Source organism: Mytilus galloprovincialis, chromosome 4, assembly GCF_965363235.1.
Source record: "Mytilus galloprovincialis chromosome 4, xbMytGall1.hap1.1, whole genome shotgun sequence".
NCBI classification, from domain to species: domain Eukaryota; kingdom Metazoa; phylum Mollusca; class Bivalvia; order Mytilida; family Mytilidae; genus Mytilus; species Mytilus galloprovincialis.
This window is the reverse complement of record NC_134841.1, coordinates 6,231,376-6,245,002: the sequence shown is the minus strand read 5'-3', so window position 1 is coordinate 6,245,002 and position 13,627 is coordinate 6,231,376. Positions and strand designations below refer to the sequence as shown.

Here is a 13,627-nt window from a genome sequence, read left to right as displayed (position 1 = left end):
TTTGAATTTTTCGAAAAAACTAAGGATTTTCTTATCCCAGAAATATATTACCTTAGCCGTATTTGGCCCACCTTTTTGGAACTTTGGGTCCTCAATGCTCTTCAACTTTGTACTTGTTTGGCTTTACAATATTTTGATCTGAGCGTCACTGATGAGTCTTATGTAGACGAAACGCGCTTCTGGCGTATTAAATTATAATCCTGGTACCTCTGATAACTATTTGCACCACTGGGTCGATGCCACTGCTGGTAGACGTTTCGTCCCCGAGGGTATCACCAGCCCAGTAGTCAGGACTTCGGTGTTGACATGAATATCAATTATGTGGTCACAACAAACCTCTACCTAATGACCATGATATCTGGAAATCCATGCCTCAGACTTTGTACACAACAATTTTCTTTATACTGACCATGATATCTGAAAATCCGTGCGTCAGACTTTGTACACAACCTCTACCTATAATGACCATGATATCTGGAAAATTATGCCTCAGACTTTGTACACAACAATCTTCTAAATAATGACCATGACATCTGAAAATCCGTACCTCAGAACTTGTACATAACAAACTTCCACATAATGACCATGCTGTCTGAAAATCCATGTCTCAGCCTTTGTACACAACAAAATTCTACCTATTGACCATGATATCTGGAAATCCGAGCCTCAGACTTTGTACACAACCTCTACCTAATGACCATTATATCTGGAAATCCGTGACTCAGACTTTGCAATCTCTTTCTGCAAAACGTAAGTATAAATATATATATATATATATATAGGGTAAACCCCATGAAATTTTGACCAATAGTTCTAAATTACTGCGCCTTTATACTCTGCGATTACGCATACTTACCTTCTCTAGCACCGACCTCTGAAGGTTCTTTTGAACTGAGTTTTACTGTGCGTATTGTTGTGTTTATTTTTTCTACATTGGCTGAGGTTGAGATTTTTAACCTTGTCGCATTTGTGCGCCTGTCCAAAGTCCGATAGAAGCCTCTTCATGGTTTTTTTTAGTCTTGCACTAGATTTGATTTTAGTTTGTTTATATGTTTTACGTATGGCGTTCATTATCACTGAACTAATACACATGTTTGCCCAGGGGACAGTTGAAGCCCGCCTCCGGGTGTGGGAGAAAATGGTTGTGTTGAAGACCTATTGGTGGCCTTCATTTGTTTTCTGCTCTTTGGTTTGGTTGTGGTTTGTTTGACAAAATCCCTTTTGACTTTCTCAATTTCGAAATCAACTATGAGTATTGAATTTGTTGATAGTAAACTTGTTTGTATAAAATCATGCAACCAACCAATGTCCATCAAGATGAGGACAAACATGTTGTATGTTTAGATGATCATGTGGATTAAAATCAATATAAAGGCAAATTAAACAACAAAACATAAAAGCGAAAAAGACTGCGATTCTTGTCTTTATAAAGCCACTTTCTTCTATGTCTAAAACTTAATTTGAACAATAATTACAAAACACATTAAATGTTAAAACATTCTGAAAAGAGCGTTCTGATCCAGCATCTTATTTTGTTGATTCAGTAATAACCTCACAAATGAATTTCTCCTGAAATTATAAAAAAAGATGTCGTGCGATTGCCAATGAGACAGATCTCCACAAGAGACCAAAACGACACAGAAATTAAAAACTATAGGTCAACAATTAGTCCGAGTTGTTTTGGTCTACAATTTATATTGTACTGAAATACGACTACTTAGATAGTAACTTTATTGATTTATCAAAAAATGAAAAAAAAGACCAACTATATTAGACCCGTCAACACCATCTAAGTCGAATTATGTGTTTGAATGTCCCTTTGGTATCTTTCTGTTTTCTTTTATCACCTTACTTGTTTATTTTTATATGAATACATGACTTGAATACATGTATCAGTTGCTGTATAGATATAACACCCATCAGCAATATTAGTATTGCCGACTATATGGATATAATAATATCATTAGTTCAATGCTTGATTTGGGAATGTTCTAATCTATTTGTGAAGATTATAATTTTATTAAAAGTAATGTTTTGTCGGATGTCAAGAAATCAAAATTATACAAAGATTGATAATGTGCCAAAATGTTATTTATGTGGCCATGTCTATGTTAAAAGAAAAAGGTTAATATGCTGAAGCAAATCATATCGTATTATCTACTTTACGTCGATACTGGCAATATTGTTTGATTTAGATTTTGCTTAGTAATCAAATTTTGAATTAAAAAATATGTCTTCTTCATGCATAGTTTTAATTCCTTGTCGGGGTTTGAATTCATTTTACGTCCATTTTTCATTGTAAAAGTTCCCCAATGTTTGTATTATGTTGTGTACTTTCAAATATTTTGGCCTGAAGCATCAATGAAGAATAATTAATTGTCGAAAGGAGCATCTGGTGCAGTTGACTTTGGACCGTTGATTTTATTAATTAGAAGCTCAGTCTTATTGTATGAACATCTATTGTTTATCTTTATGCCTCTGGTGACCAAGTTCTGTTTAATTAAATAAAATACGGGTATATTGTATAATAATGCTTTCAGTATGAAATTGGAATATGAATTTAGTTGAAAGAGAGCTTAAGAATGAAGTTTTGCGACGCGAAAGTCAATGTTTAGTATGTTACGTGGGTTTAAAGCATCTGGAAATCATTTGGTAAATACAATTCTCAAGAGTGATTTATTGTATTCCTTAACATTGCTAGCTCTTTCTGAACGTTTGACTAACTTTTGTTAATAGATTGTTATTGATACTGTAGATATTAAAAAATAATGTCCTATTTTTACAACATATTTGAGATATATGCATAAAAAGTAACATCACAAAATTACTAGCTCCAATAAAAATCAAACGAGGACACTCCCTAATCAAATGGCCGAATCAAATGATAAAACACATCATACGATTGGATAACAACTGTCATTTTCCTGACTTGGTGCAGGCATTTTCTTATGTAGAAAATGGTCGATTAAACCTGGTTTTATATTTCTAAATTAGACTCGCGGGTCCCGAAGACGACTGTATGGACACTAATTGAAGAATGTTCATCGAAGTTGAGTCTGATTTAACGCCACAATCCCAAATCACATGTACTACATCACTTAACCAAAGTTTTTTTTTTTTATATATTTGTTCTTTACAGTGACCTTTTTTTTTGTCTTTGTATGATTATATATGAAAAACAAAGTATAGTAAGTTAGTTGAAATATGAAGAGAGAAAAAAAAAATGAGAAAAAACTGAAAACACAATTCAATCTTTAAAGAAACAAACAAAAAGGACAGATTGACCTACCAAAGACCTTGGATTTTTAACTTCCACTGAGCGTGCGCATTGTTGTCTTTTGTTATATCATATTTTTAATGTTTGAATTGGATTTCCAAATATATTAGACTTAAACCTTATAGTAGATAAGTTAAATTGAAAATCTATATTGCCTAGAAGTATAGGGGAGGGTTGAGATCACATAATAAACTATTGAGAATGGAAAGAGGGAATCTGTCAAAGAGACAACAACCCGACCATAGAGAAGACAGCAGCAAACATGTTTAACCCCGCCGCATTTTTGCGCCTGTCCCAAAACAGGAGCCTCTGGCCTTTGTTAGTCTTGTATTATTCTTAATTTTAGTTTCTTGTGTACAATTTGGAGTTTAGTATGGCGTTCATTATCACTGAACTAGTATATATATTTGTTTAGGGGTTAGCTTTAAGGACGTCTCTGGGTGCGGGAATTTATCGCTGCATTGAATACCTATAGGTGACCTTCTGGTGTTGTCTGTTCTATGGTCGGGTTGTTGTCTCTTTGACACATTCCCATTCTCAATTTTATCTGGTACAGTAAAACTAGTATTAACATGAAATCAGAAGATATGAAATTCATTTTGGTTCATTTGAATTGTTCGCGTTTTTAATGTGTTTAAACAATCTCCTATAGTCGTTTTCTTTCCTTTGCTTGCGATGTTAAGCGCAAAATATCTGCTTTTAATTTGTTTGTTATTTTGCCATTATAACTTTCGGAGAACGGACAACCATAGGGAAGGGAGATTATTCATGTTACCATTTTTCAAGCTTTTTATCTGCAAATATTTTATGTCACCTGGCTTATAAAAATAAACGGCCATTGAGATTTTTATTTGATACAAATATTCGATTTTTATTAAACATTTAATCGGTTCATAAAAGTTTAATATAAAAAAGCTTAATAAACAGTTGTAGCAAATTTCTTTGGTCCAGTGATCTGTCGAACAGGTTTAACTGGTGACCTGATCCTTCCTGTGTGACCTGTGTGACCTTCATGTAAGATAGTGTCCTGCATGTCTGCTGGCACTTTCGTCAGCAATTGGTCAGCATAAAATAGAGCCTTAAAGAACAAATAAAATAAGCATTCAAAATAAAAGTAAAACAAAAGTCAATAGACCGAAAAAAAATCTCATATCATAACGGATACTTCAATTTGAGTAATACAAGGATGGTATACCGAGTTCGAGGTACAGGCAGACAAATAAAATAAAAACAGTAGGAATCACAAAACAAACTGAGTTGGGCCAAAGGAAAACATCTTCTTTATTATAAATAAAACATATAGTATGATTGCCAATGCGACAACTCTCCACATGAGAACAATTAAATGACGCAGAAATTAACAGCTATAGATCACCGTTTATGTAAGTATCACCCGCCATTTTGATTCCAGAAACATATCTAGAATTAATTGTCACTGGTAATAAAATAACCAGAATGGTCATGTGAACATGTGGAAACTATAACTTAGAAAACGTATCAAAAATATACATTGCCTCACCAAAATAATGTAACAAACAACTAATTAGTACTAACGACAGAAAACAATCCTGTTCATGCCCTTGTTAGAGTTAATTTTGATTAAGATGTATTTTTTTATCAATTAACAACAAACATTTTGTTCAGTTGCATATTCAGGACCAACTCTTGTGAATGAAATATGGATATTAATCCCTCTTTGAACTAAATGGTGGAAAGACGAAACATCATGAAGTTGATTGGAATGACAAAGATAATATTTTATAGTAGTATGCAGCATACAGAATCCTATGCATGTTATTTTGCCACTTATAGATTATTACCTTCGTAGCACTGACGGTTTGTACAGAAACAGATCGTGTAAGAACTTTCCTCAGACCACCAAGTCTTGTTGTAGCTGAGAGGACTCTCATTCTATCGAAACTGGTTGGAATATTAACTTTAGGACGAGGTATCAATCCTAAATCTCCCATTTGATAATGTGGCAAGGTACCGCCTGGTGGACCAACAGGAGATAATGGCAGTTGTCTGAAAAATGTCATAAATTAATTATTAATAATTACTTTAGGACGAGGTATCAATCCTAAATCTCCCATTTGATAATGTGGCAAGGTACCGCCTGGTGGACCAACAGGAGATAATGGCAGTTGTCTGAAAAATGTCATAAATTAATTATTAATAATTACTTTAGGACGAGGTATCAATCCTAAATCTCCCATTTGATAATGTGGCAAGGTACCGCCTGGACTGGTGGACCAACTGGAGATAATGGCAGTATTCTGTAAAATGTGATTATTATTAATTTATTGTAACTGTAACGGTACCACTGTAACATATGTCTTTTTTATTTGTATGAATTGTATTACTTTTTAATAATCAAGACACTTTCGAGATAAAACCGTTTATTTGTGTCTAGTTGTTTTTGCAGTGAGAGAGACGTATGCCACACAGTGATATTCGAGATCACATTTATTCTTGTTTTTTAGTCGAGTCCTTTGAAATTGATTTTTACATGCAGTTTGTTCGTTTATTGTGCTTTTATACCACTGTGTACCTTGTTAGGAGAGGTGTGTAAGCGCTCACACACATGTGCACACCATCTTCATTATTTATGTGTCGGTCTTAATTCAGGAGCCTGTAATTCAGTGACTGCCGTTTGTTCTTTTCTGTCATATTTGTTTATCGTTTTTATAAGCAGAAGCTAAGTTAAAACTGAAAATAGTTGTCTATATTGTGTTCACAATCTAGCCTTCTTAATCTTTCATTTTCTGAATAAGCAATTCCTTCTCTGATCCAGGTTCACTAAGCTATTCCTTTAATTTTCATTTTGACAGAAACACAATTACATTTTACACAAAACGTACGAATGACTACAATAATAGAATTACAAACCCTCTTTTGATCCCTCCTTCAGAACCAGGTATTCTGCTTGCACTTCTCTTTCGCACGACCTTGTCTCCTTTACCGAATTCTCTCATCTGTGGACCAACACCTATTGCTGCTCCACTATTGAGTACCAGTAGAATATTCTCCAGCATGTTGTCACGTCTTTCTATCTCATTGATGTCTTCCATTTCTCCCTCCATTATTGGTTCTTCTTCTGGCTCAGTTTTCTGAATTCATTTGATAAAATATTGTATAATTAAAACTAGCCAGTAATTCGGTACTAGCATGAACATATGGATATTGTGTTATTAGAATTTGCAGTTTTTTTGGATATATTTGAAAAAATTAAGGAATATGTTTCTCGAATGTGAAGGAAGCTCTGACTATCTTTTTATCTGTTTCGGTTTTATCACTTCTTCGGTTTGTTGATAAGTTTTGGATTTTAAAATATTTTTGCCTCAAGCATAACTTTTTATTGTCAAAACTTGCTACTGATGCAGTAAAGCTAGTACCATCAATACCATACACATCTAATGCGCATATACATGTCTGATACTAGCGCATGTAACACTTAGGTAGTTTAAGACAAACGAGTTCTAGATTAGATGAGACGTACATTTGTACTCTGAAACATATTGACAGTTTATACAATATATATGTATGTAAAATTGAGAATGGAAATGGGGAATGTGTCAAAGAGACAACAACCCGACCATAGAACAGACAACAACAGAAGGTCACCAATAGGTCTTCAATGTAGTTTATTTAATATATACTTATTTTAAAAGCGAGGATATTTCTTATTCTGTACTATTGTTTAAGCAACCTTTATATTTTCAGTATGCCTGGTTACCATGCAAACTGTAAAAGGTATTAAAGAGAAGACATGACGATTTAAAAAAGATGTATTGCGAAAGTACTTAAATTTTAGATTCTTTACAGTGAAGTCTGCCTCAAATAATGCACGAAAGAAAACCACTACTACTTCAAATCAAAGTTGAAAATAATGTTGCTCTTGTTTATTTATAAGGGTTCAGCTGAAGCCTATCTCCGGCTGCGGGATTTATTTTTCGATCGCTGTGGTGAAGACCCATTGGTGGCCTTCAGGTGTTTTCTGCTCTTCGGTCGGGTTGTTGTCTTTCTAACACATTTTCAATTCTCAATTTTATGACCCAACATTCACGATGTAACCAGTTTCACTCTAATTGCTGACATAACAAAATACCGTCTTTAACGTTTAGACATTGCATTCTTTTTTGACGAGAATTAGTTACCACCAATAGTCCATTACTAATAGTTTCACGGCAACGGCCGACCTAGAAATTATAAAATTCGCAGTTTGATGAATGAAATTACTCTGTCTTTATGGTTACAACGTCAAAGTTGATAAATATCAATGTCAATAATGTAATTTTTATCATATATATGTCAAAGAGATTTAATAAAATTAAGATTATCAATATCTTTGATAAACCATTTTTCAACTTATTCAAAGTATTTATCAATTTGACTTTGTATTTTGTAGAAATAAGTATGAACCACACAGTGAACTTTCCGATAAAAATATTCGACTAAGCTATCGTTTTGTTTTTTCCAAAATTGTTTCCTGATCTATATTATATGTATTGCTTTTGATTATTACTACGAATAATCCATTTTTACTTTGCCATGGACTTTTCAGCGTTGCCAATTTTTTTTTGGTACACTTTTGAATTTGGATATCACTTTGGCAGCTTTCTGTCTATCTTTACACAAAAGATTCCTCAGAAAACAATACTGTTAAAAATTTGAATTGCCTACTGAAAATTAAAGAATTCGTATTTGCTTTAGTGATCTATTTTTCAATTGGGAAAATGATTTACAGTACAAATTACCGTAAAACAGAAGACCACCCAAGTTTAGTTGGACATGGTTTTTATTTTGTTTTAATAATGCTTTATCACTTATCGTAAAATTTGTTTCAACTCATAAAATAAATTTCAATTGAAAATTATTCGTGTTTGAATTTTAATGCATGTATATGGAAATCTAAAAAAGGGAAAATAAATCAGTAGGACTAGCAAAATATGTATTTAAAAACCACTATATATTCTTTTCCTGTAATTAAGAAAAGTCATGTTTGAAGTCTAAAACAGTTTTGAAATTTAAGAGATCCGTGTAAGTCTATATCGGTCACCTGATTATAGACGTGCAAATGTTAAGCTAGACAAACATTTCCATAATCGACTGAAATTGTTTAACACTAAGTTTTATTGCTGCATAACACATTATTATATGTCTATTTAATTTTGTATACATACATTGATAAATTAAAATGATATGATATTTGCATATGTTTGAAATTTTATTCCATTATAAAAGTATCTTTTTCAAAAACATGTGAATGAAAATCTGTATCGGTTTTCATATTATTCTATAGATGTAATTATGAAATATTTAATGTTTTATCTGATTAACTCGGTTAAATTATTTACCTTTCGTATAATATTAACTGTAACAATTTTAATGCACCAGATGTGCATTTCGATAATTACTGTCTATTCAGTGATGCTCGAGACCAAATATTGGAAACATATAAAACATGAAACAAACATTGAAGAAATGATAAAACTAAAAAGAACCAGAAGTAAACACAAAACTGACCTAGAAATCAGAGCTTTGCACGATCGAGATACAATCCTTAATATGAAATTTATATAGACGATATCAGCATCGGGACCTAACAGACCACCAGAAAATTCCATGCTGATCTCCATATATCATGATTTTTGCGTCATTGTATAAAATGACAAAGAACTTTTTATACATGATCTTATTTGATTTTTGACATAACTTATTCTAACAGTAGAGCGAAGTTGAAATGTTGTGTATACTGTTTTTGCTTTTTGGGATTTGAGCCGAGGATTTAAGCTTTTTCTTAATTTTTGGTCCAAATTATTATATTTTGTAGGAAAAGATTGACCTTACAATTATAAAAAATCACCCATTCAAATTGGAGTGGTAAAATGATCACAAAATAAATTGCTATCAATCAAATCGCTGATTCTTTTGAAAATGAAATGAAAGTGTTGCTTAAAAGTTTTTCAGATTTTTAAAAGACAGTTATGGGTGTAGTTTATCGAAAAATCATCTTCATATTATTAAAATTCATTTCTTCGTGACAAAACAACGATAAAATTCAACAAGCCCCCAGTACCACTTTTACGTTTAGAGTAATGAAACCATAATAACGAAATGGACGTCAAGTTGGTTACTTATTCCCTATTCCCTATTCGTTACCTATTCGTTACCTATTCCCTATTCCCTATTCCCTATTCGTTACCTATTCCCTATTCCCTATTCGTTACCTATTCGTTACTTATTCCCTATTCCCTATCGTTACCTATTCGTTACTTATTCCCTATTCCTTATTCGTTACTTATTCGATTTTTAATATCCTTCCCCCTTTTTAATTGTTTATATTCTTATATCTGGTAATAGTTCTAAATTTGTTGAGGTAAAATGATGTTTTTATGAACTGTTTATATGTGTTTGTGCTCAACCGATCCTTTTACTTTATGTTCGATACTCATTTGTTCCTTATTTGATTTTTACACGTTCTACCTTTTAACTGCTTTATGTCCGTATGTTTGAAGATGGATCTTGGTTCGAAGCGATGAAATCACCGTGTTAGCGCTTGTATAAAAAAGAAGATGTGGTATGATTGCCAATGAGACAACACCCCACAATAGACCAAAATGACACAGAAATTATCAACTATAGGTCACTGTACGGCCTTCAACAATGAGCATAGCCAAAACCGTGTAGTCACCTATAAAAGGTCCAGACATGACAATCTCAAACAATTCAAACACCAAAACTAACGGCCGTATTTCATATACAAAAAAATAAACGGAAAACAAATATGTAACACAAAAACAAACGATAAATACTTAATTTCAGGCTCTTGTCTAGGAACAGGCACATACTACATAATGTGGTGGGGTTAAACATGTTAGCAGGGTGTACATCGTTTCGGAGCATGCTATTACCTTGTTTAATTCGTTCCATCACTCGCTTATAATTCGCTTATAATACGTGTATCATACGTTGCACCTTTTAAAACATGATTTTCAATTGTTTTGTTGTCTCTAGTGGTAGATTTGGGTTCTTAGAGGTGATATAACTCTATTAGCGCATATGTACCCGTTCAAGCGCTCGGATAATACCCTGTGAAATATTCGTTACTTATTCGCTTTTAATACGTTTGTTGTACGTTGCACCTTTTATAAAAGGATTTTCAATTGTGTTCATATCTCTGTTGGTAATAATGTGTTCTTATAGATGAAATATCCCTATTATCACGTATGTACCCGTTCCAGCGCTAGGATAATACCCTGTTACTTTTTCGTTCCTTATTCGCTTTTAATGCGCGGGGTATATGTTGCACCTTAAAATAAATCGTTTTTAATTGTGTTCATGTCTCTGGTGGTAACAATGTGTTCTTAGAGATGAAATGACCCTATTATCGCGCATTTACCCGTTCCAGCGCTCGGTTAATACCCTGTTACCTATTCGTTACCTATTCGTTACCTATTTACTTATAATACGTTTGTTGTACGTTGCACCTTTTAGAAAAAAGATTTTCAATTGTACCCATGTCTCTGGTGGTAACAATGTGTTCTTAGAGATGAAATGACCCTATTAGCGCGCATGTACCCGTTCCAGCGTTCGGTTAATACCCTGTTACCTATTCGTTACCTTTTCGTTACTTATTCGTTTTTAATACGTTTGTTGTACGTTGCACCGTTTAGAAAAGGATTTTCAATTAAGTTCATATCTCTGGTGGTAATAATGTGTTTTTATAGATGAAATAACCATATTAGCGCGTATGTACCCGTTCCAGCGCTCGGATAATACCCGGTTACTTATTCGTTCCTTATTCGCTTTTAATAAGCAGGGTATACGTTGCACCTTGAAATAAATCGTTTTTTAATTGTGTTCATGTCTCTGGTGCAACGTACAACAAACGTATTATAAGTGAATAGGTAACGAATAGGTAACAGGGTATTAACCGAGCGCTGGAACGAATACATGCGCGCTAATAGGGTCATTTCATCTTTAAGAACACATTGTTACCACCAGAGACAGACATGAACACAATTAAAAAACGATTTATTTCAAGGTGCAACGTATACCCCACGCATTAAAAGCGAATAAGGAACGAATAAGTAACAGGGTATTAACCGAGCGCTGGAACGGGTACCTACACGCTAATAGGGTCATTTCATCTCTAAGAACACATTGTTACCACCAGAGACATGCACACAATTGAAAATCCTTTTCTAAAAGGTGCAACGTACAACAAACGTATTAAAAGCGAATAAGTAACGAATAGGTAACGAATAGGTAACAGGGTATTAACCGAACGCTGGAACGGGTACATGCGAGCTAATAGGGTCATTTCATCTCTAAGAACACATTGTTACCACCAGAGACATGGGCACAATTGGAAATCCTTTTCTAAAAGGTGCAACGTACAACAAACGTATTATAAGTGAATAGGTAACGAATAGGTAACGAATAGGTAACAGGGTGTTAACCGAGCTCTGGAACGGGTACATGCACGCTAATAGGGTCATTTCATTTCTAAGAACACATTGTTACCACCAGAGACATGAACACAATTGAAAATCCTTTTCTAAAAGGTGCAACGTACAACAAACGTATTATAAGTGAATAGGTAACGAATAGGTAACGAATAGGTAACAGGGTATTAACCGAACGATGGAACGGGTACATGCGCGCTAATAGGGTCATTTCATCTATAAGAACACATTGTTACCACCAGAGACATGGACACAATTGAAAATCCTTTTCTAAAAGGTGCAACGTACAACAAACGTATTATAAGTGAATAGGTAACGAATAGGTAACGAATAGGTAACAGGGTATTAACCGAACGCTGGAACGGGTACATGCGAGCTAATAGGGTCATTTCATCTCTAAGAACACATTGTTACCACCAGAGACATAGATACAATTGAAAATCCTTTTCTAAAAGGTGCAACGTACAACAAACGTATTATAAGTGAATAGGTAACGAATAGGTAACGAATAGGTAACAGGGTATTAACCGAGCGCTGGAACGGGTACATACACGCTAATAGGGTCATTTCATATCTAAGAACTCATTATTACCACCAGAGACATGGACACAATTGAAAATCCTTTTCTAAAAGGTGCAACGTACAACAAACGTATTATAAGTGAATAGGTAACGAATAGGTAACAGGGTATTAACCGAACGCTGGAACGGATACATGCGAGCTAATAGGGTCATTTCATCTCTAAGAACACATTGTTACCACCAGAGACATGGACACAATTGAAAATCCTTTTCTAAAAGGTGCAACGTACAATAAATGTATGATAAGTGAATAGGTAACGAATAGGTAACGAATAGGTAACATGGTATTAACCGAGCGCTGGAACGGGTACATGCGCTCTAAAAGGGTCATTTCATCTCTAAGAACACGTTGTTACCACCAGAGACATGAACACAATTAAAAAACGATTTATTTTGAGGTGCAACGTATACCCCGCGCATTAAAACCGAATAAGGAACGAATAAGTAACAGGGTGTTATCCGAGCGCTGGAACGGGTACATACGCGATAATAGGGGTATTTCATCTATAAGAACACATTATTACCAACAGAGATATGAACACAATTGAAAATCCTTTTCTAAAAAGTGCAACGTACAACAAACGTATTAAAAGCGAATAAGTAACGAATATTTCACAGGGTAGTATCCGAGCGCTTGAACGGGTACATATGCGCTTATAGAGTTATATCACCTCTAAGAACCCAAATCTACCACCAGAGACAACAAAACAATTGAAAATCATGTTTTAAAAGGTGCAACGTATGATACACGTATTATAAGCGAATTATAAGCGAGTGATGGAACGAATTAAACAAGGTAATAGTATGCTCCGAAACGATGTACACCCTGCTAACATGTTTAACCACACCACATTATGTTAGTATGTGCCTGTTCCTAGACAAGAGCCTGAAATTAAGTAGTTATCGTTTGTTTTTGTGTTACATATTTGTTTTCCGTTTATTTTTTTTGTATATGAAATACGGCCGTTAGTTTTGTTGTTTGAATTGTTTGAGATTGTCATGTCTGGACCTTTTATAGGTGACTACACGGTTTTGGTTATGCTCATTGTTGAAGGCCGTACAGTGACCTATAGTTGATAATTTCTGTGTCATTTTGGTCTATTGTGGGGTGGTGTCTCATTGGCAATCATACCACATCTTCTTTTTTATACAAGCGCTAACACGGTGATTTCATCGCTTCGAACCAAGATCCATCTTCAAACATACGGACATAAAGCAGTTAAAAGGTAGAACGTATAAAAATCAAATAAGGAACAAATGAGTATCGAACATAAAGTAAAAGGATCGGTTGAGCACAA

At 34.1% G+C, this 13,627-nt stretch overlaps 2 protein-coding genes across 2 annotated transcripts in view; both read right to left on the bottom strand.

Annotated features, from left to right (window-relative positions):
- Positions 1-4,110: 4,110 nt before the first annotated feature.
- On the bottom strand, positions 4,111-5,323 carry LOC143071217 (uncharacterized). The gene is made up of 2 exons (XM_076245389.1): positions 5,098-5,323; positions 4,111-4,355 (listed from the first exon to the last, which is right to left on the bottom strand). Exons 1-2 carry the CDS (start codon positions 5,314-5,316, stop codon positions 4,194-4,196), a joined length of 381 nt encoding a protein of 126 aa, XP_076101504.1. The 5' UTR covers positions 5,317-5,323; the 3' UTR covers positions 4,111-4,193.
- The window catches only part of LOC143071216 (cilia- and flagella-associated protein 157-like), a 27,888-nt gene continuing 19,565 nt past the window's right edge, over positions 5,305-13,627 (bottom strand). The window contains exons 8-9 of the mRNA XM_076245388.1: positions 6,167-6,387; positions 5,305-5,425 (exon numbers count right to left, since the gene is read on the bottom strand). Of these exons, the coding sequence (XP_076101503.1) occupies positions 5,320-5,425; positions 6,167-6,387 (327 nt within the window). The 3' untranslated portion in view covers positions 5,305-5,319. The remainder of the gene's footprint in view (positions 5,426-6,166; positions 6,388-13,627) is intronic.